This window comes from Eptatretus burgeri, chromosome 6 (assembly GCF_056783735.1).
Source record: "Eptatretus burgeri isolate ZD-2024b chromosome 6, Ebu_testis_v1, whole genome shotgun sequence".
In the NCBI taxonomy this organism is placed as follows: domain Eukaryota; kingdom Metazoa; phylum Chordata; class Myxini; order Myxiniformes; family Myxinidae; genus Eptatretus; species Eptatretus burgeri.
The window spans coordinates 111939840-111963389 of record NC_140966.1 but is presented as its reverse complement, the minus strand read 5'-3'; the positions used below and the strand labels follow the sequence as shown (position 1 = coordinate 111963389).

The following is a 23550-nucleotide window of genomic DNA, read 5'->3' as shown; positions in this document are numbered from 1 at the left end:
CTCTGTTCTTAAGATGGAAGGCAAGGCCTGTGTCTCGTCTGGATTGGCTCGAAGATTATTTAAGGTGTAGTGCTGTGGCTCACAGGACTGGACTTCATTCAAGGTTGTTTCTACCTCCTCACAGGTAAGATAGAGTGGTTATTGTCAGACCATCTCTGTTCTTTCCAGAAGAAGTAACGTGCTCTTAACACATCATTCTCTCGAAATCCCCCATCATCTCCATTGGAAAGCTACCTCACGACCCTGTATCTCTGAGCTGTGCCGGTGCATCGCCGGAATTCCACGATGTTGCACCGTCCCAGCTCAAAAAGCAACTGCGCGTAATTTAACCAATGTGTCAGCTACAGTTAAAAAGCTCAGAGATGTGCGAAAGGTGCAGCACAGTTATATTCATGTGAGGTTTATTCTGATACCTGAAACATTTCACATTTATTTCTGATACGTGAAACACCCTGCGAACCATGCCTGTAGAAAACTGATTTTTTTTTTTTGAAAAGCCGGCCACATTTTCCATCCAATCATCATAAAAACTTCTCCATGGGTGGGCGCTCCTATGTTGAAAGTTTTGTATCAACCAGTCAGGCGGTTGCAGAGAAAACAACTTTAAAAGATAATTTTATTACATCGAAGGAAAAACAAAGTGAGAGCGGAAGAAAAAAAAAATTACTGCCACGGCCGACGTTTCACAACATGGTCAAGGATGGTTATTGATGCCTCTCATGAGTTCTATTGAAGTAATCAAACATGGATATCATGTGGGAAAACGTTTTTGGGATATAGCATGGATAAATTATTTGGGATATAGTGTGTAAAAATGTATTTGTGAGATAGCATGGAAAATGCCTTTGGGATATTGCATAGAAAAATGACCTTGGGAGATAGCATGCAAATGTCTTTGGGATACCACGTTAAAAATACTTCTTTGGGATACCACGTTAAAAATACTTCTTTGGGATACCACGTTAAAAATAATTCTTTGGGATACTACGTTAAAACATACTTATTTGGGATACCACGTTAAAAATACGTCTTTGGGATACCACGTTAAAAATACGTCTTTTGGATACCACGTTAAAAATACGTCTTTTGGGATACTACGTTAAAAATACTTCTTTGGGATACTACGTTAAAAATACGTCTTTGGGATACCACGTTAAAAATACTTCTTTGGGATACTACGTTAAAAATACTTCTTTGGGATACTACGTTAAAAATACGTCTTTGGGATACCACGTTAAAAATACTTCTTTGGGATACTACATTAAAAATACGTCTTTGGGATACTACGTTAAAAATACTTCTTTGGGATACTACGTTAAAAATACTTCTTTGGGATACTACGTTAAAAATACGTCTTTGGGATACCACGTTAAAAATACTTATTTGGGATACTACGTTAAAAATACTTCTTTGGGATACTACGTTAAAAATACGTCTTTGGGATACCACGTTAAAAATACTTCTTTGGGATACTACGTTAAAAATACGTCTTTGGGATACCACGTTAAAAATACGTCTTTGGGATACCACGTTAAAAATACGTCTTTGGGATACCACATTAAAAATACGTCTTTTGGATACCACGTTAAAAATACTTCTTTGGGATACTACGTTAAAAATACTTCTTTGGGATACTACGTTAAAAATACGTCTTTGGGATACCACATTAAAAATACGTCTTTTGGATACCACGTTAAAAATACGTCTTTTGGATACCACGTTAAAAATACTTCTTTGGGATACTACGTTAAAAATACTTCTTTGGGATACTACGTTAAAAATACGTCTTTGGGATACCACGTTAAAAATACTTCTTTGGGATACTACGTTAAAAATACTTCTTTGGGATACTACGTTAAAAATACGTCTTTGGGATACCACGTTAAAAATACTTCTTTGGGATACTACGTTAAAAATACGTCTTTGGGATACCACGTTAAAAATACGTCTTTGGGATACCACGTTAAAAATACGTCTTTTGGATACTACGTTAAAAATACGTCTTTGGGATACCACGTTAAAAATACGTCTTTGGGATACCACGTTAAAAATACGTCTTTGGGATACCACGTTAAAAATACGTCTTTGGGATACCACGTTAAAAATACTTCTTTGGGATGCTACGTTAAAAATACTACTTTGGGATACTACGTTAAAAATACTTCTTTGGGATACTACGTTAAAAATACTTCTTTGGGATACCACGTTAAAAATACGTCTTTGGGATACCACGTTAAAAATACGTCTTTGGGATACTACGTTAAAAATACTTCTTTGGGATACTACGTTAAAAATACTTCTTTGGGATACTACGTTAAAAATACGTCTTTGGGATACCACGTTAAAAATACTTCTTTGGGATACTGCGTTAAAAATACTTCTTTGGGATACTACGTTAATACTTCTTTGGGATACCACGTTAAAAATACGTCTTTGGGATACTACGTTAAAAATACTTCTTTGGGATACTACGTTAAAAATACTTCTTTGGGATACTACGTTAAAAATACGTCTTTGGGATACCACGTTAAAAATACTTCTTTGGGATACTACGTTAAAAATACTTCTTTGGGATACTACGTTAAAAATACTTCTTTGGGATACTACGTTAAAAATACGTCTTTGGGATACCACGTTAAAAATACTTCTTTGGGATACTACGTTAAAAATACGTCTTTGGGATACCACGTTAAAAATACGTCTTTGGGATACCACGTTAAAAATACTTCTTTGGGATACTACGTTAAAAATACTTCTTTGGGATACTACGTTAAAAATACTTCTTTGGGATACTACGTTAAAAATACGTCTTTGGGATACCACGTTAAAAATACTTCTTTGGGATACTACGTTAAAAATACGTCTTTGGGATACCACGTTAAAAATACGTCTTTGGGATACCACGTTAAAAATACTTCTTTGGGATACTACGTTAAAAATACTTCTTTGGGATACTACGTTAAAAATACTTCTTTGGGATACTACGTTAAAAATACGTATTTGGGATACCACGTTAAAAATACTTCTTTGGGATACTACGTTAAAAATACGTCTTTGGGATACCACGTTAAAAATACTTCTTTGGGATACTACGTTAAAAATACTTCTTTGGGATACCACGTTAAAAATACTTCTTTGGGATACTACGTTAAAAATACGTCTTTGGGATACCACGTTAAAAATACGTCTTTGGGATACCACGTTAAAAATACTTCTTTGGGATACTACGTTAAAAATACTTCTTTGGGATACTACGTTAAAAATACTTCTTTGGGATACTACGTTAAAAATACGTCTTTGGGATACCACGTTAAAAATACTTCTTTGGGATACTACGTTAAAAATACGTCTTTGGGATACCACGTTAAAAATACTTCTTTGGGATACTACGTTAAAAATACTTCTTTGGGATACTACGTTAAAAATACTTCTTTGGGATACTACGTTAAAAATACGTCTTTGGGATACCACGTTAAAAATACTTCTTTGGGATACTACGTAAAAAATACTTCTTTGGGATACTACGTTAAAAATACGTCTTTGGGATACCACGTTAAAAATACGTCTTTGGGATACCACGTTAAAAATACGTCTTTTGGATACCACGTTAAAAATACTTCTTTGGGATACTACGTTAAAAATACTTCTTTGGGATACCACGTTAAAAATACTTCTTTGGGATACCACGTTAAAAATACTTCTTTGGGATGCTACGTTAAAAATACTACTTTGGGATACTACGTTAAAAATACTTCTTTGGGATACTACGTTAAAAATACTTCTTTGGGATACCACGTTAAAAATACGTCTTTGGGATACCACGTTAAAAATACGTCTTTGGGATACTACGTTAAAAATACTTCTTTGGGATACTACGTTAAAAATACTTCTTTGGGATACTACGTTAAAAATACGTCTTTGGGATACCACGTTAAAAATACTTCTTTGGGATACTGCGTTAAAAATACTTCTTTGGGATACTACGTTAATACTTCTTTGGGATACCACGTTAAAAATACGTCTTTGGGATACTACGTTAAAAATACTTCTTTGGGATACTACGTTAAAAATACTTCTTTGGGATACTACGTTAAAAATACGTCTTTGGGATACCACGTTAAAAATACTTCTTTGGGATACTACGTTAAAAATACTTCTTTGGGATACTACGTTAAAAATACTTCTTTGGGATACTACGTTAAAAATACGTCTTTGGGATACCACGTTAAAAATACTTCTTTGGGATACTACGTTAAAAATACGTCTTTGGGATACCACGTTAAAAATACGCCTTTGGGATACCACGTTAAAAATACTTCTTTGGGATACTACGTTAAAAATACTTCTTTGGGATACTACGTTAAAAATACTTCTTTGGGATACTACGTTAAAAATACGTCTTTGGGATACCACGTTAAAAATACTTCTTTGGGATACTACGTTAAAAATACGTCTTTGGGATACCACGTTAAAAATACGTCTTTGGGATACCACGTTAAAAATACTTCTTTGGGATACTACGTTAAAAATACTTCTTTGGGATACTACGTTAAAAATACTTCTTTGGGATACTACGTTAAAAATACGTATTTGGGATACCACGTTAAAAATACTTCTTTGGGATACTACGTTAAAAATACGCCTTTGGGATACCACGTTAAAAATACTTCTTTGGGATACTACGTTAAAAATACTTCTTTGGGATACCACGTTAAAAATACTTCTTTGGGATACTACGTTAAAAATACGTCTTTGGGATACCACGTTAAAAATACGTCTTTGGGATACCACGTTAAAAATACTTCTTTGGGATACTACGTTAAAAATACTTCTTTGGGATACTACGTTAAAAATACTTCTTTGGGATACTACGTTAAAAATACGTCTTTGGGATACCACGTTAAAAATACTTCTTTGGGATACTACGTTAAAAATACGTCTTTGGGATACCACGTTAAAAATACTTCTTTGGGATACTACGTTAAAAATACTTCTTTGGGATACTACGTTAAAAATACTTCTTTGGGATACTACGTTAAAAATACGTCTTTGGGATACCACGTTAAAAATACTTCTTTGGGATACTACGTAAAAAATACTTCTTTGGGATACTACGTTAAAAATACGTCTTTGGGATACCACGTTAAAAATACGTCTTTGGGATACCACGTTAAAAATACGTCTTTTGGATACCACGTTAAAAATACTTCTTTGGGATACTACGTTAAAAATACTTCTTTGGGATACCACGTTAAAAATACTTCTTTGGGATACCACGTTAAAAATACTTCTTTGGGATATTACGTTAAAAATACTTCTTTGGGATACCACGTTAAAAATACGTCTTTGGGATACCACGTTAAAAATACGTCTTTTGGATACCACGTTAAAAATACTTCTTTGGGATACTACGTTAAAAATACGTCTTTCGGATACCACGTTAAAAATACTTCTTTGGGATACCACGTTAAAAATACTTCTTTGGGATACCACGTTAAAAACACTTCTTTGGGATACTACGTTAAAAATACTTCTTTGGGATACTACGTTAAAAATACGTCTTTGGGATACCACGTTAAAAATACGTCTTTTGGATACCACGTTTAAAATACTTCTTTGGGATACTACGTTAAAAATACTTCTTTGGGATACCACGTTAAAAATACATCTTTGGGATACCACATGAAAAACGTCTTTGTGACGTGAAAAAATGTTTTTGGGATTATCTCATGGAAAAACCTCTTCGGAATATTGCCTGGAATAATGCCTTTGGGACATCGCTTGGAAAACGTGTTTTGGATTTCACGTGTAACGGTGCTGCAAACAGGATTGATGACTTCCGTACTGGTGTAACTTCTTGTTATCTCCCACCACCGATAAGAAAATGGTCACTATTGCGAAATTGTCTTCAACATTGTTATTAAAGTTTTGTTTTTCATTTATCTTTTAAAAGTTTGTGATCAGTCATTGATTATTTAATTTTTCCCCATGGATGTCCAGAGCCCTCTATGGGATCTAAACCGAGGTTGCATGTGTTTCAAAGTATTGGTGAAGCGTTTGCGATGATAATTTTATATATAATAGTGTTGTTCGGTGCTCCAGGTGTATTACCCTTACCTGCTGATTAACAAGAAGAGATACGCTGGTCCTTGCTATTCTTCAAACACCGAGATCCACGACAAACTAGACTGCAAAGGCATTGAGACGGTGCGGAGAGACAACTGTCCTCTCGTGGTGAATCTGATCAACACATGTCTCCAGAAAATCCTCATTGACAGGTATGGACTGGGATAGACTGTTATGGTTATTGACAGTGGCATTCGGATCGGTATACCATCGGGAAAAGGATGGCCGTCGTTCCGTTATGAAATGGGTGCACAGACTTTGTAATGATTATGACGTCTGCACAACAGAGACCCGGATAATGCTGTGGAGCACGCCAAGGACACCATCTCAGATCTCCTTTGCAACCGCATCGATATATCACAACTGGTGATTACCAAAGAGCTGACACGTGCTGCAGGGGAGTACGCTGGGAAACAGGCGCATGTGGAGCTCGCAGAGAGGTGTGTTGCTTGGAAATGTGTTGTGAGTGTGTTTGGTCAGTGTTAGAGCCTAACAATCTGAATGGCTCTCCATGTCGTGAATTGGACCTTGTAGAATAAGGCGTCGCTTTTCATTACGGGCTGTGTGTGTGGAGTGCAGGATGCGTAAGAGGGACCCTGGAAGTGCGCCCAACCTGGGAGATCGCGTGCCTTACGTCATCACCTGTGCTGCTAAAGGAGTAGCGGCCTACATGAAATCGGAAGTGAGTTCAAGGGGTCGGATTGTCCACGTGTGAGTCGACCTCTGTACCCATGGGCCAGAGCAGATTTCGGTACACCTGAGGGAGCAAAACCTTCCGGGTGTCTATTTGTTTGTAGGGTCCACAGGAGTGTTATTAAAGCATGATAACCTTTCCCACTGAGCAGCTTAACCAATTTCTCATGGTGCCTCATATTTTTGGCACTTGCGCGATATGTTGATTTTCAACTCTGGTGGTATAGTCTCAGGTATTCACTCGTTCCTGTTTGAAAATGGCCACAGAAGTGACCCTAATGGCTATGAGATATGAATGTTCCATTGAAACTTGGTGATATGAGGCTGGCATGGAAAGGCTTCCTTCCATGGCTAGAAACCAATCAAAGGGACGACCTCGTTCACATAGAAGAAACCCTGGAGGTCATTGGCAACATCTGTGATGATGTTTGTCCACCTGCCTTCCGAAAGGTGCTGGAGAACAAGTCGTGTGCTCATACCCTGAGGATGTTTGAGCTCTACATAGATGACCTGAGACGGGAAAATGGAAGTCTGGAGACATTCCGGATGTCATATGTTGACATGGTCGAGGTCTTGCTGCGTCTGTTGTGGCCTTCAAGAGAGGATGACTGGATGCTGCACCTTGGGTCCATTCGAGCCACAATTCCCTGGTGCTTTGCCCATGACAAACCGAGCTACGCACGCTATCTGCCATACTACTCTGCACAAATGTTTCACCTAAAGTTGACAGTTCTGATGTGCATGCACACGTCATGCAGGGTGGACTATCTGTGCAGCTTGACTCAAGAAATCCCTTTGGCAGAATTCCAGTTGACCAGACGATAAAAGAAACTGTCAACAAGGACGCCCAGACTGCTATTGGAACGATAAAGGGATTCCTTTGTGTTTACATTAGTTGGTGTCTCATCAACTGGGTTCCTCTCGTGTTTTACCCATGAAAACTACCTTGACCGTTTCTCTTTAAAATGCTGTTTCTTGCCAGATTTGTCAGAATCTCCAGCATCAGTGTCATAAGCCACTACGTAGGTATCCATATTGTTGCCAACCAGAGCTTCTGCATCTTTGTTTGTGTCCTCCTCTGCTTCCTTGTTGTTCCGTCGATATTGTTTCGATCATGTGGTGTAGAAATGGGGAATAGTCAGTTTTAGTTGTATCTGCTTGTCACCATGCTTCACGTCCGGGTCCGCCTATCACGGCACGCGGTGATAGACACCTCGGTGCATGAAAACACCGCATTGCTCTGGAACGTGTCTCTTTTCTAGTTGTTCGAATTTTGCTCGATGGGATATCGATGAGTGATAAACCCACAACTTCCAAGTGAAAAAGAAATTCGACAAATTTCAGAAAATTAATTAAAAATACAAAACCAGAATATCTTGGTTGGATGAGGCCCACCCCCCTCATAATAGCAATTGTAAATTATCTCAGGTGTAACCAATCACCTTCAAAATCACACACCAAGTTAATTGGCCTCCCCCTGTGTTAAATTGTAGTGATTGTGATTATTTCAGAGTAAAATCAGCTCTTCCTGTAGGTTTCCTCTGCTGGGAAGTACATTTCACAGCAAAGACTCAACCATGAGTACCAAGGAGCTTTCAAAAGACCTCCGGGATAAAGTTGTGGAAAGACAGATCAGGGGATGGGTATAAAAAATATTTCAAAGGCCTTTAATACCTTGGAACACAGTCAATGCAATCATTAAGAAGTGTAAGGTGTATGGTATCACCAAGACCCTGCCTAGATCAGAACGTCCCACCAAACGATGACCAAGCAAGGAGGAGACTGATCAGAGAGGCCACCAAGAGGTCAATGGCAACTTTGAAAGAGCTACAGGACTTTATAGCAAAGACTGGTCACTGTGTGCACGTGACAACAATATCCCAAGCGCTCCACAAGTCTGGCCTGTACGGTAGGGTGGCTAGAAGGAAGCCATTACTCAAAAGGGCCCACCTTGAGTCCTGTTTGAGGTATGCAAAAAACCACTCTGGAGATTCTGAAGTCAAAGGTTTTGTGGTCTGACGAAACCAAGAGGGAACTTTTTGGCCAAAATGCAAAACGTCATGTTTGGTGCAAACCGAACACAGCACATCACCCAAAGACCACCATCCCTACTGTGAAGCATGGCAGTGGCAGCATCATGTTATGGGGATGTTTCTCATCAGCAGGGACTGGGGCACTTGTCAGGATAGAAGGGAAAATGGATGGAGTAAAATAAAGAAAAATCCTCGAGGAAAACCTGCTGCCCTCTGCAAGAAAGCTGAAATTGAGACAGAAGTTCACCTTTCAGAAGGACAATGACCCGAAGCACACATCCAAAGTTACACTGGAGTGGCGAAGGGACAAAAAGATAAATGTCCTTGAGTGGTCCAGTCAGAGCCCTGACCTAAATCCAAGAGAAAATCTGTGGCATGACTTGAAGATTGCTGTTCATCAACATTCCCATGGCAACTTCGTGCTTCGACTAAGTATTAACTCAGTGAGGTGGACATTTATCCAACCAAGAAATTCTAGTTTTGTATTTTTAATTAATTTTCTGAAATTTGCAGAATTTATTTTTCACTTTTAAGTTGTGAGTTACGATGTGCAAACGTGGAAAAAGTTTGATTTAATGTAATTTAATTCCAGGCTATAAGGAAACAAAAGGTGAAAATTTTGAAAGGGTAACTTTCTCTAGGCACTGTATGTATGCACTGGTGTTTGCGTGCGTGCGTACGCGTGCGCGTCTCCTCCATGACTCAAAACCATAAAACCTAGCAGCCTGAAACTTTGCATGCATACTCGAACTCCAAGAGAGTGCAAGAGTGAAAATTGAGTGTTTGGGTTAATTAAAACATCCCTTTTGAAGATAATTAACGGCCTTATTCAATTGTATCCTTCGTCAGGCGCATCCTCGGCCACCTCGCTCTCTTTGCGGCCTTAAGGCGTATCCTGGCTTTCCTCTGGGGTCTGAAGCCACCATGCTTTTTGGCTTGATCAACCATGCCTTGACTTGGAACAGGCCTCAACAATTTCATAGTTATAAAGTTTTTTGTTTTTTTTGTTCCACTTTCATCACTCATACTATCGAATGCCTTGATCATCAGAGCTACAAATCACTGGATACATTGCAATGCTTATAAACGCCCAGAAGACGCCAGCATTTGTGACTTCATTTCATTTCCGCACACGCCATAACCTCGAGAAATCTGTTAAACTGAGCTGAATTACAAAATTTTAGCTGCAGATTTAAACTTAGCAGCAGTTCCGACGCTAAAAAAAAGTGTTGATTTGTCTAATTTGGACATTCGGACATAACTGTCGCTTTCAAAGCCAGCTGACCTTACCAATCATTTAATTGGAGTGCTTGAGCCATTTGCCGAGCACCCTACAGACGACGGCAGTACAGTTTGTTCCCGATCGGGATGTACAGTTGGCAGTTGCTACAAGGTAGAGGATGTTCTGAAAATGCATTTTCGCACCAGCGCGGATTTAATTCAATAACAACAACAACCACACTGCGTCACTCTGAGTGAATTGTTCACTCACTGCGGACGCTTTTGCTGCGCCTCGTCATTCTGAGGGAGTCATTAGTGCTCCCTCATTCTGAGCAAGTCGTTCATGATGAGCACAATCCCAACTACATGAGAAGTTCCAAGGTTCGTAAGGAGATGGAGAATGTCCTGAAATGTTACAAGGAGGTCTCCGAACAGAAAATGAAGGCAGCCACTCAGGTCTCCATCATGAAGTTCTTCAAAGAAATCCCAAGCAAATCAGCCTCCATTTCATCTTCTGAGCCTTCAACCTCAACTGGACAGTCTCCCACACCTGAATAAGCCTGCCACAAGCAACGTGTACTGTATCCAACCCAATAATGACAGCTCTTATTAAAAAGTAATTCATATTCATGTTTTTATTTGTGATGTGTTTTATTTACACATTGTTTACTGCTTTTTTTGTCCCTCCTTGCTCCCCCCTGCTTCCTCACTTTTCCACCCCTCCTCGATCTCGCTATCTCCTCGCTCCTCCACCCCTCTCCCTCCCCCCTCTTTTTCTTTCCCCCTCTTTTGTATACCCATCGTCCAGGTGGTGGTTATGTCCAGATAGACCATCATCTCGCATTGCCTTAACTTTCCCTCCCCTCATGCTACCTTCCCTTGACGTATCTGGACTATGGTTATGTCCGGACGGTGGTTATCCCCGGACGTGTCCAGACAGTATTTATGTCCGGACAGACCCTTCCCTCACACTGCCTTCTCTTTCCACACCACTCCTCATACCCTTCCTCAATCCCCCCTCCTCCTTCCTCGCTCTCACTCCCCCTCCCTCCTCGCTCCCCCTCCTCTCTTCTCCCCTCCTCTCTTCTCCCCTCCTTTCTCCACCCCTTAATATTCCTGTCAGCGAAGCAACGGGTTGTGTGTGTGTGTGTGTGTGTGTGTGTGTGTGTGTGTGTGTGTGTGTGTGTGTGTGTGTGTGTGTGTGTGTGTGTGTGTGTGTGTGTGTGTGTGTACACGTCAGACGCACCTCCTGACTGTTGTGGTGAGCATCGCCACGGATTATGTGCTCGTCACACTCCACATATTTTGAGATATATATATATATATATATATATATATATATATATATATATATATATATATATATATATATATATATATATATAGACACACACACACTGCATTTCTCACCTCTCCCCCCTTTTTTTCTTCAATGTTTTGTAACAACGACCCATTCTCCCTGAACCCTTACCAGGATCCCATCTATGTGCTTGAGAACAATGTTCCGATAGATACGCAGTACTACTTGGAGCAGCAGTTGAGCAAACCCCTGCTACGCATCTTCGAGCCAATCCTGGGGGATAGCAAAGCAGAGGCGACATTGCTGAGTATGAACCTTCGCTCCGGCTGTTATATTTGAACCCACGGCCCGATTTATTTATTGGATGTGCTTGTAATTATTATTATTATTATTATTATTATTATTATTATTTTGTGTTGTTCTCAGGCATTGCTGTGGGTGGTCATTTTCTTGGGGGAGGCGGGGGGGGGGGTGGGGGACGATACTCCCTGCAGGTTGAGAAGTAATTTGTTAATGGTGCCGGCAACAGCTCACCTCCTCGTCACAAAACACACCATGAGATATTTAACGTCCACCAACTGATGCTGGGCAACGGGACACCGGTTTAACGTCCATTGGAGGGACGGCACATCCACCGATCGTCAGGGAGGACGCGCTGATGGTAAATCGCCGTGAGTGCGAGCATGACAGGCCCAGACAGACCGAGTAACCTTCACAGTGGATGCTTTTGCTGCGATATGAGTTTCAGTCCCAACTTTTTTTCCGATGGACGTTCGAACGAGTGCAACCACATATGATTCTGTTTGAGTCTTGAGTTTATGACGTCACGTCAGTCACGCTGTCCACGATGGACGGGTTGGAGTTTCGTTCCGTGTTGTGTGTGTGCAGAAGGGGAACACACGCGCTGTAAGACTGTGCTCACCTCTAAAGTTGGAGGCCTAATGGCATTTGCAAAAAAACGAGCGACCTGCATCGGCTGCAAAGCGCTGCTGTCGCGACCAGGTACGTCAGAGCGGGTCGAACACCGTCGGTCACTCGTTTGATTGATGGAGTGGTGCATTTTGTTTTATTTTTGGGTTGTTTTTTCATCCCTTTCGGTCGTTTTCCCGGGTTTTCAGGTGCTGTTTGCAAATTCTGCCAGACGCACGAGTCGGAGCTTTACCAGCGAGAGGTGACTCACCTGAGTTCCCTGGAGGAGAAGTTTGCACGTCTGTGGACACAATGTCAGCGTTGTCAAGGCAGCCTTCATGAGGATGTGCTTTGTACGAGGTCAGGATGAAGACTTGTGCTTGGGAGAATATTTTGTGTACCGTCAGTCAGTCATCATCATGCAGATTGCATCACACCATCGAGTCTGTCTGTCTGTCTGTCTGTCTGTCTGTCTGTCTGTCCTTATGCACTTTGTCAGTGTTCAACAGGATGGTTCAACCTTTTGAGCTGTCTCGTTTAAGTTCGGTTCTTGACCTGACTACAAACTGTGCGGTTGATGTTTCATCACAAGGTGCACCGTCCCTTGGATGGACGTGATCTGGGCGTCCTGTTTGCGGACATGGGCAGGCACGCATTACAGATTCCACGGGGTCTATCGTCTAGGCTCGTGGAAGAGCTAGTACTAGTACATTGAGCTGATCAGAGGGCAACAGGACAAAAGGAACAGAAGGGAGAGGAGGAAACGCCAAGGCAGATGGAGGCGGACAAACGATGGGTGTGGGGAGGAATGGGGGAGCAGAGGAGAATGTGTGCGGTGGACAAGATGGATACAGAAGGGAACTCTCGGGAGGAAAAACTGGTTATTTGTAAGGAGAAGGGATCGGGGTGGGGGTGGAGTTAACGAGGGTAGAAAAGATCATGGTTTGGGATTGAGGACTATCTGAGATGGTGATGAGCCACTGTGTTGAAGACCTGGAGGGAGGAATGAGATTGAAGACGATGTGGAAGTTGATTAAGACGGGGAAATTAAGAGGAACGAATGAGTGTTTTGATAAGAGTGCGGGAGCTGTCACCAGCACCCTGAACAAATGACAAGTTTGTGCCGAAGTTTGCTTCAGGCAAATGTTGGGCCTGGCCAATCGGTTCTTCCAAGACGGGCCGAAACATTCCCCTCGGACAAGGTGGGATTCATTGTCACTGTTAAACTAGTAATTGTAGTTGTACTAGTCGGAGACGATGTCAAGCAGGGCAGGTTGGTGGTGTGCTTGCTCCATTGAGGTGTATGGTTCGGTTTGATCCCGGAAGGGTTTTGTTTTACCCCCCGACCAGGATCAAACCCCAACCCGGACAGGGTCACACTCGACTAAGAACTGTTCTGATTCAGTGTACAAACTCAGCTCTGCTTCTCTGAGCACAAAGTAATTTGGATGGAAACATTAAGCCGGCTGTTCGATCTGCTTACCGCCGTACTTCTGATGGGAACGTTAAGCCGGCTGTTCAATCTGCTTACCGCCGTACTTCAGATGAGAACATTAAGCCTGCTGTTCGATCTGATTCCCACCGTACTTCAGATGGGTACATTAAGCCGGCTGTTCAATCTGCTTTCCGCTGTACTTCAGATGGGAATGTTAAGCCGGCTGTTCGATCTGCTTACTACCGTACTTCAGATGGGAACATTAAGCCTGCTGTTCGATCTGCTGACCACCGTACTTCAGATGGGTACATTAAGCCGGCTGTTCGATCTGCTTTCCGTCGTACTTCAGATGGGAATGTTAAGCCGGCTGTTCGATCTGCTTTCCGCCGTACTTCAGATGGGAATGTAAAGCCGGCTGTTCGATCTGCTTACGACCGTACTTCAGATGGGTACATTAAGCCGGCTGTTCGATCTGCTTTCCGCCGTACTTCAGATGGGAATGTAAAGCTGGCTGTTCGATCAGTTGTATATGCTTTGTTATCTTTTGAAAGTGTAAGTCATTTTCTTGAGGAACCCAGGCTCAATTCCCTGTTTTGGTTTTGTCGTACCACTTGTACTACGTGAAGTAGATGAAAATGTTGGGATGTGGTGTTGCTACAGTTTTTTTTTTAATCTCTTCAGATATGATGTCACACCATCTATCACCAGAGCTGTAATGTGCTTTGGCAGACATTTCAGTACCATGGATGATAATTTCCCTCAACGCCCTCCCCACCTCCCCCCTTACCCTTTCCTCCTACATCCCAGTCGCGACTGTCCCATTTTCTACATGCGGAGGAAGGTGATGAAGGATCTGGATGACCAAGAACGCCTTGTGGAGAGGTTTGGACCTCCGTCCTGGTGAGCAGCTCTTTGACCCCTTCCTGTGTGCCCGGGGGTCATGGAGTCGATCACAACAGGCCGTGTCCCTTTATCTCTGGCCTGGCCAATCTGAGCCCGACATGACCCCCTTGTTTCATTATTGACCTTCACGAACATGACACCTCCTCCAATGACATTTTTGTAAAGATCGTATGTGGTGCGTCGGGCGTTTCTAATGAACATTTTGTACTTCTTGGTTCCTCATGAAGGTCAAACTGGTCATCCTTTTTTCAAACTTTGCTTGTTGTAAGTTGCAAATAAAAGGTTTTTTTTTTGTTTTTTTTTTGGTGTTTTATTTGGACACCGCTGTAGTTGGGTGTCGGCGACTCACCACCTTCTGTGCCTTTGCTGTTCTTGAGGTATTTCCCTGTCCTGGCTGTTTGAGTGGAGAGCAAGACGTGTTGAGGACTTTTCTGTTGTCCATCAAGAGGTCATATATGATACACAGTCTGGCATGCATTGTATTTTAATCGATGCATCATCCAAACTCCATTGATATGGATCGGTGTTGGGACCTTGAAGAGGCTCGTCACTGTCAATGACATCCTCTGAAATGTGTTGGTTCTGCAAGAAATCTGGACAGTTGACCACTTCTCACAATGTGCTATCAGGTAGGATGAGGATTTGGAATTTGGTCATGGTACAGGTACACCATGGCCTAATGTTAACCCTTCTATATCAAGCTGGCTGTCTCATTTGCTAGCATTCACTGGTATCATTTGAAAACAGTTGCCCATTGTGTTCTTGTACCCTGACTATATGTCCCCCCTTTCTTGTTCCTACTGTTGCACCACACTGCATACCTGGTTTGGCACACTTTCTTCCATCAGTATATGCTGAGCGATCTGAACATGACTTTACCATGAATCACGACTCAAAACGGGCAAGGTGAGATGGTCGGACCACGACCGAGATGGACAATGTGAGTTGATCGGATCACGATCCCCCAAATGGGTAGCGTGAGATGGTTGGACCACAACTCAAAATGGACAGTATGAGATGGTCAGATCATGACCCAAAACGGGCAAGGTGAGATGGTCGGACCACGACCGAGATGGACAATGTGAGTTGATCGGATCACGATCCCCCAAATGGGTAGCGTGAGATGGTTGGACCACAACTCAAAATGGACAGTATGAGATGGTCAGACCATGACCCAAAACGGACAGTGTGAGATGGTCGGACCACGACCCAAAACGGACAGTGTGAGATGGTCGGACCACGACCCAAAACGGACAGTGTGAGATGGTCGGACCACGACCCAAAACGAACAGTGTGAGATGGTCGGACCACGACCCAAAACGGACAGTGTGAGATGGTCGGACCACGACCCAAAACGGACAGTGTGAGATGGTCGGACCACGACCCAAAACGAACAGTGTGAGATGGTCGGACCACGACCCAAAACGGACAGTGTGAGATGGTCGGACCACGACCCAAAACGAACAGTGTGAGATGGTCGGACCACGACCCAAAACGAACAGTGTGAGATGGTCGGACCACGACCCAAAACGGGTGGTGTGAGATGGTCATGTGCATTTTAACAAATTTTCATTGACATCAGTCCTCAACAGAGCCGTTTCACCTGTTGGTGGTTGTCTCCATTTACGGTTTACAGGAGGTGAGAGGGAGTTCTCCCAGAACTCAAAATCTCCACTCCTATTTTTTTGGTGAAGGATCGTGATTCATGTTGTGAAACTTCTTTCTCTTGGCTTCGTTCCAAGAGTCTTTTCAGAATCTTCACTGAACTTCTGACAGCCTCCAATTGTAGATTGTTTGTGGTGATGTTCCCCCCGAATGGTTTTTAAGTACTCAGTAAAGGTTTTCTTTATCATGCCTGTAGCTCCAACTATCACTGGAATAATTTCAGCTTTCTTCAATTTCCACACAATATTGACCTCATTTTTCAGATCCTGGTATTTGGTCATTTTCTTGATTTCTGTTTCATTTAGTTCAAAGTCATTGGGAACTGAAACTTCGATCAACAACGCTGACTCTTCCTTTTTGTGTTTGAACACATTGTCCGGATGCAATGCTTTGTTTGCAATGTCCAAACTTGATGGGAACATCTTGTCTTACGTGAGCATTATATTGTTATGGTCGTGGGGGTAGATGGAGGAATTTCATAGCAAAGTTAGGATTGCATAGAGTTGCTTGTTCCGTGGATGTGCAGGAGACATCGTGATGTAAATTAAGTAGGGAAACTGTGAGCTTAAGTATCACATGTCACGACACAAGGGGTAATTAGGGATTAAGGCCAATTTTCTCCTCGTATGTAATTGCCCTCTGTGACCTTTTCCCGATGTGTTTGTATTTCAAGACTGTCGATAAAGGGGGAACACATCCTCACAACAACAACAACAACAACAACAACAACAACAACAATAGTAACAATGCCAAACGTGCCGAGTAGGCAGAATCCCCGCCTTCCTGGCTTCGTGCCAACAAGCCACGCCTGGAGGTGGATGATTGATGGGCGTGACATCAGAAGCGAGGAGGAAGAGCAAATGGTTTTGGTGCGAGTGACGCGGTTGAGAGACGACAGAGCCAGGAGATGGCGTGTAAGATCAAGGCATTACGGCTGGCTTTCCTTTGATGCATGAAGACGACGGCACGATTCTCGTATTTGTGCTGAGGCGAATTGGTTCGCGTTGTAGAGGAAGATACTGGCCATTGACTCTTGGCTGGGTCATGTGAGACCGACCTCAAAGCCTCATGTATGTCACCGAAGGGAGCGGCGCCATTCTGCAGAGAGCAGCGGCGTCGGCAAGCGCGATTGACGAGGAGGGTGAATGGCGGTTCCTGAGCCCTGGCATTGAATACCACCTCATGAATTACCTCACGTACGTTTCCCACCCAGAGAGTGGCTCGGCGCCATTTTGGGCGCATCTTCCCACGCAGGACGAACGGCTCGACCCCAAAGTTCAATAAAGACCATCTCTGGACAAAGCTAAGTGCCAGAATAAAGGAAGGATTTTATTTTAATTCGTTTTCCCCTTGTCTGTGTGTCGAGGCACCTCAACTTTAGACTTTAATTGACCTCAAGTTTTATTATTACATTTTGAATTATTACCCTTGTAAATATTTGATCTATTTTCCTTAAATTCCCGTGTTTATTTTAAGTTGCTGGTGTCCGTGTATCTGTCGTGGGTTCGAGATAAACCCCCTTGTGCTGTGCATCCATCTGCTCCATCTTTGCCGCCCTTCCCCTCCCACGCAAACCATAATCTCCGAGGATCATGTGTTCGCCTCGAAGGAAAACCGCTCGGCGATCCGGCCTGGTCGGTGTTAACCGCCCGTCCACGACAAATGGGTCGGGGGAATTAACCTAACCGCCAGGGCCGCGACAATATGTTCATTTTCAAGGATCGGACCTGGTTTGTGTTTCCATGATTGTTCTACGACCGGGATGTTGAAATGTTTACAGATTGCCAGTGGATTACTCCACAGACACATGTCAGAACAGCTGCACAGAAAGACATGACAGAGTTTTTTTTACATCCCGGAAGGAGGTGACTCGTACTTTCTGTTTCGACTCCACAACGGCTGCATTTGTCAGACATACTCAATACCACCATTTTCTTAACGGCGTTCATGTAATGTCCTTCGTCTTGGCCATTGATGATGAATCGTTCTCCATCCCAACTAACTTGACCTCTTCTTTGCCATTCCAAAGAGCCTTCCTTGTCGATCCCTGTCCTGTGAAGCTCTTTTTAAAAAATCTTCCTGCTCTTTTGTCATTCTTCCATTTGCAGAGTATATCTGCTGATATTTCTTTTTCTAATTTTCCATCCCATAATGGCTTCTTTGGTTGAATAGCCCTGACTCTTGAATCCTGGCTTAAGCCAAAGGAACATTGAATGCAAAGTTTGTGAAAACACAACAACCCCTCCAGTGAAAAATCCAGCAACGCACTCTTTGGGTGGTACGTGTCGTTGTGGAAAAGCGGAACCTTTCACGCAGTGCCATTAACCACATCAAACCGGGTTGTCCTGGTGAAGATTGTGGGGTTCTGGTGCTGAAGATAAGAACACCTTGTCAAATCCACCAACTATGTATACCTGTTGATACACGTGTGCACGAGTTACCTATTACTCACGAGCATGGGTCAAGGTGTCCCACGACCTTTAGTTGGGTTTCCATCCTTGAATTGTTCCCTGATGGATGTTTGAGTTTGTGGAACATCGCCATACCTATGAGACGTTCGATGATGAAAGGGGGTGTCGTGTTCTGCAAGGCATCAAATGTGCCTCATGGAGGTTTTCAGGTGATGGTGAAGTTCGGAACTACACTAGTGAAGGAATTTTTTTATATACCGTAAGTATAATCAACATAAGGGGACGCGTGCTGTCATTGAGTCCGAGTCCCAACAATATCTCAAACAGTCTTTTTATGTGGAGGTTGAGTCTTGAAGAATGAGCTGGCAGAATGACCAAGAGGTACGCACACTCACCTCTGAGCTGTCTATCCAGGGTTCGAATCCTGACCCAGCTATAAACTGTCATCCCGGTGTTTCATCAGTGCGTGTGCCCTCCCTCGGATGGACGTCAAACGGGCGTGCCATCTGCCGGCATTTGGCCTGTGTGTGCCAGGCCAAGTGCATATTCGTACATGGGGCGTACATGGGATAAGTGTGCCAAGTGCACATTCGTACAGGGTAAATCAACAAAAACGTACAACATAAAAATCGACCTTGCTGCAACAATACAGGATCTAGACAACGAAACATCATACTAATACTTCGGAGTAGAAGAGGGCCACCAAATATGTCACAAGCAAATGCGCAAAACAATTACCAAAGGATACTTGCGTAGAACATGGCGAGTCTGAAAACATACCTCACCCCAAGAAACAAAATCAAAGCCATCAACCAACTCACAGTAGCAGTATTCCAATACAGCTGCGGAATAGTAAACTGGCCACAAACAGAAATCTACAAACTAGACTTCAAAATGAGGAAACTCTTCGCCATCCACAAAATGTTCTCCGTCAATCAGTGCATCCAGAGAATGTACCTTCCAAGACTAGAACGAGGTCGTGGCCTGATGGAACTCAACCAAGTACACAGAATGACAACTGTCAGATTGGTTGAATATGTGAAAAGTTCAACAGACCACAGAATCTAATTTCTATGCAAACACGAAGACGGCAAGCCAGATAAGATATCGCTAACCCACCCAGCAAAAAAAATTCCAAAGACAGGTGCAAATGAAACCGAAACCAATGAATACAGCCCCGATAACAGCAGAAAAAGCCGATAGAAACAAAGGACCGTCTGTCCTGACGCTCACCTGGATCAGAAGCAAGTCACTCAAAACCCCCTGTGCAGACCTCCTTATACCCTAAATTTTTTTATGCTGTGAACAAACTTCGGGAACATCATGGGTGATGAAGGTTGTGGTCAAGTTTCAATGAGATTTCGTGTGTAGTTCAGGGAAGAGAGCAAACACCTATTTTTTTTTTTTGGGGGGGGGGGGGTCACAAACAATCCCGTAGACCCCCTGAATGAGCGCAGGTATTGATGCGGTCGATAAACTTTGGTACATCACGAGTGTTGAAGGTTGTGGTCAAGTTTCATCGAAATTATGTTCGTAGTTTCCAAGAAGAGAGCAAATAGCTATTTTTTAGGGGGGGGTCATCCCCCCCCCCAATATCATCCCTTAATGAGCGCAGATTTTGTTGTCATTGATAAACTTTGGTCGATCACAGGTTATGCATGTTGAGGTCAAGTTTCATCAAAATCGTATGTGTAGTTTTGGAGAAAACAACAAATACATACTTGGGGGGGAGGGTGGGTTAAACCTCCCCCCTACCCCGTAGACCCCATTAATCAGTGCAGATTTTGATGTGGTCGATATACTTATATATTGGCCACATCACAATATGATATAAAGTATAAATATATATATATATATATATATATATATATTTTAATATAAAGTGAAATATCAATAGATATACACCAACAACTCAGAAAACGACAAAAGAGCAGGAAGATTTTTTTTTTTGAAGAGTGGGACAATTTGGACATAGACAAAGAAGGCTCATTGGAATGTCTGAAAAGAGGTCAGCTCAACTGTGATAATGGTTCGGTCAGGTTAAGTATGAGAGCACGCACCAGAGCAGCGGGTCGCTGCATCCACTTTCTGTCGATACTCCAGGGGCCTCAGTCTGGCCATCCCCCAGGGCAGATGCCTGGCCCATCCCCATCTCCTTGAAATGCCGATCAACCTGCCACAACCACGAGGCACGCGGTCGGCCCGTTGGCCTCCTCCACTCACGAGAGTCCCTGAGAGAAGTGAGCAGGATCAGCGTCAGGAAAACGAGCCACATGTCCATACAGCCGCAGCTCATGCTCATGGACAATGCAGGTAACAAATCTCATTTGAGTCTCTCAGCAACCGCTCGTTGGACACAAAGTCTGACCAGCGATAGTCAAGGATTCTCCAAAGAGACCTGGTACCAAAGGAATTAGGTCTTTGTCTATTGGGGTGGAGAATGAATTATTATTAATGCCAAAGACCAGGGACACTACAGCAATGGCTTCAAGAAAATGGTGGGACTGAGTCAATCGGACAGGTGCAGGTTTTGCAAGGTAGAAGCAGAAAGTATGAACCACCGCCTCTTGGGATGTAAAAAACTCATGTCAGAACAGCTGTACACACAGAGGAACAACAAGGTATGTGGAGTAATCCACCGGCACATCTGCAAAATGTTTAACATTCCAGTGGCAGAATAATCTATGGAAACATGAACCAAAAGTGATAATTGAGAACAAGGAAGTGACGCTCACATATGAACTGATGATCCCATCGAGCGTGAATATCGAAAACTAGATGGTATTCATAGAATACTTACCCCGTGCAGTCTTGAGAAGGACTTGGTGTGAGCTAAGTCTTCTGGCAGCAAATTTGTAGTTAATTAAGTTAAAATCAAATGGAAGACCAAATAGTTACAGTCCTGCATTGGAGTAATCAGAAGGAACCTGAACAAGCAAAAAGCAAAGATGGAGACTCACATTTCAGCTGCTACTCCTCTACCCTCAAACCCATCCAGGCACAGCCAAGTGAACCTTATTTGAATTTTTTTTTTTTTTAAAGTACCCAGATCAAAAAAATAAATAATTCTGGCTATCAAACCATGTCACCAATCAGGTTTAAACTTAAAACAGATATTCCCCATCACTACAAGATCATAATTGTGGAACTTCACGTCGATTGATGGAGCGGTTCAAGAGAAAGGGGATTAACAATATGCACGTACACACGTACGGGACCGATCGCTTATCCCCATTTTTTTCTCTCCGCGAGTGCGAGATAATAAAGCATTGCGACCGGATATAGTACGTATGTATAAAAAAAAGAAAATAAGGCATTGCTATTTCAGTACCCAGAGATTTTGGCCTTGCACAATGCAGAAATCAAGAAAATGACCAAATACCAAGGTTCCAAAAAGAAGTGAAAAGATCCTGGAAGTAGAAGAGATCCGAAATTGTACCAGTGATGATTGAAGCAACGGGAACGATGATGAAGAACCTCACAGAGATCTTAAAAACCATCCCTGGGAATATTACTACAAACGAACTACAGTTGGGAGCCGGCTGGGGCTCAGCGATGATCCTGAAGAGAGTCCTCAGCACAAAACTTTGAGAACAGAAAACTTCACACACAAACACACACACACACACACACACACACACACACACACACACACACACACACACACACACACACACACACACTCACTCACTCACCTCTCTCACACACTCATCAGCAGGGCAGTTGTACTGGCACACAATGGACTTCTCTTTTTGAAAGCTGCCATGGGATTTCACGTCCACACAACGAGAATGGAGATTATAGAGTACACATGAGAAACAGGCAAGGCAACCAACAGAATATGGTAAATGGTGATCAGCACAACCTTTACCATTTGGACTGCAGGACCACACTCACTCAGAGAGATTCCTTAATAAGGAGTGTTTTTCTCATGTTAATGAACTCTTAACTTTGGTGTCCATACTCTGTCAAGCTGGACCATCAATCCCCTGATCTCTACTCTAACCCTAACCCAAACACCACCCCCACCCTGAACCCAAACCCGAACACCACCCCCCAACCCCACGACTTCTCTTCCTTCATCCCTACGCCGCCCCTTCTTGCCCCAATCCTCGCATCCGTCCACTGGGACCATACGCTGTGTACAGCATTAGTGCGGCCAAAGCAGTCTCCCGGGCTATTGGGCACAATCCTCGACAGGTCACCACTCCAACACAGGACACTCGAATGGCTCAATCATCCCAGCAAGCTGGTACTCATTTTGCCGACCACAGAAGGACAGCAGGCTGAGTCAACTCCACCTGGTGTTAATTCAACGTTAGAGCAGGATTTGAATCCCAAAACCACCACCAGAACTATTAAGCCAACACCAGGCACTAATCCTTCCACTGATACCAAATTCCAACAACACCACTACCCGTTAATGCCATTGACCATCTGGAGTCCATCACGCGAAGCCCCCATTCCTCGGAAGGTTCAGGATGACCCACCCTCCCACGTCGCACCCTCTCGTTAACATGTTGGGGCCTTTGTAAGGACTTGGTTATTTTGAGCTCGTGTGTGCTGTTCATGCTATCGTGAAGGGGGTGATGGAGGCGGGGGAGGGGGATAGAGGATGGTCATACTGGGGACTTATAATTAATCCCCCTTTGACTCGGCGAGCAGGGTGGATGTCCCATTGCTTCTTGGAGTGCCCCATTCGGCCCCTCGTTGTCCCATTCGGTCCCTCCTTGTCCTATTCAGCCCCTCGTTGTCCCATTCGGTCCCTCATTGTCTTCCTGCGTGTTCGAATCTCGAGCTTACCTACGGAGGTTTCCAGTTTGGACCCTCCAAGTGATTTCATTGGGATCTTCC

The 23550-nt window shown here is 43.1% G+C and overlaps 1 protein-coding gene across 1 annotated transcript; it reads left to right on the top strand.

Annotated features, from left to right (window-relative positions):
- The first annotated feature begins 6081 nt into the window (after positions 1–6081).
- On the top strand, positions 6082–14917 carry LOC147025637 (DNA polymerase delta catalytic subunit-like). Its single transcript, XM_085886814.1, has 7 exons — positions 6082–6278; positions 6414–6566; positions 6706–6808; positions 11548–11680; positions 12262–12375; positions 12492–12642; positions 14525–14917. The coding sequence occupies exons 3-7, from the start codon at positions 6707–6709 to the stop codon at positions 14619–14621; spliced, it is 597 nt and encodes a 198-aa protein (XP_085742940.1). The 5' UTR covers positions 6082–6278; positions 6414–6566; position 6706; the 3' UTR covers positions 14622–14917.
- Positions 14918–23550: the final 8633 nt, after the last annotated feature.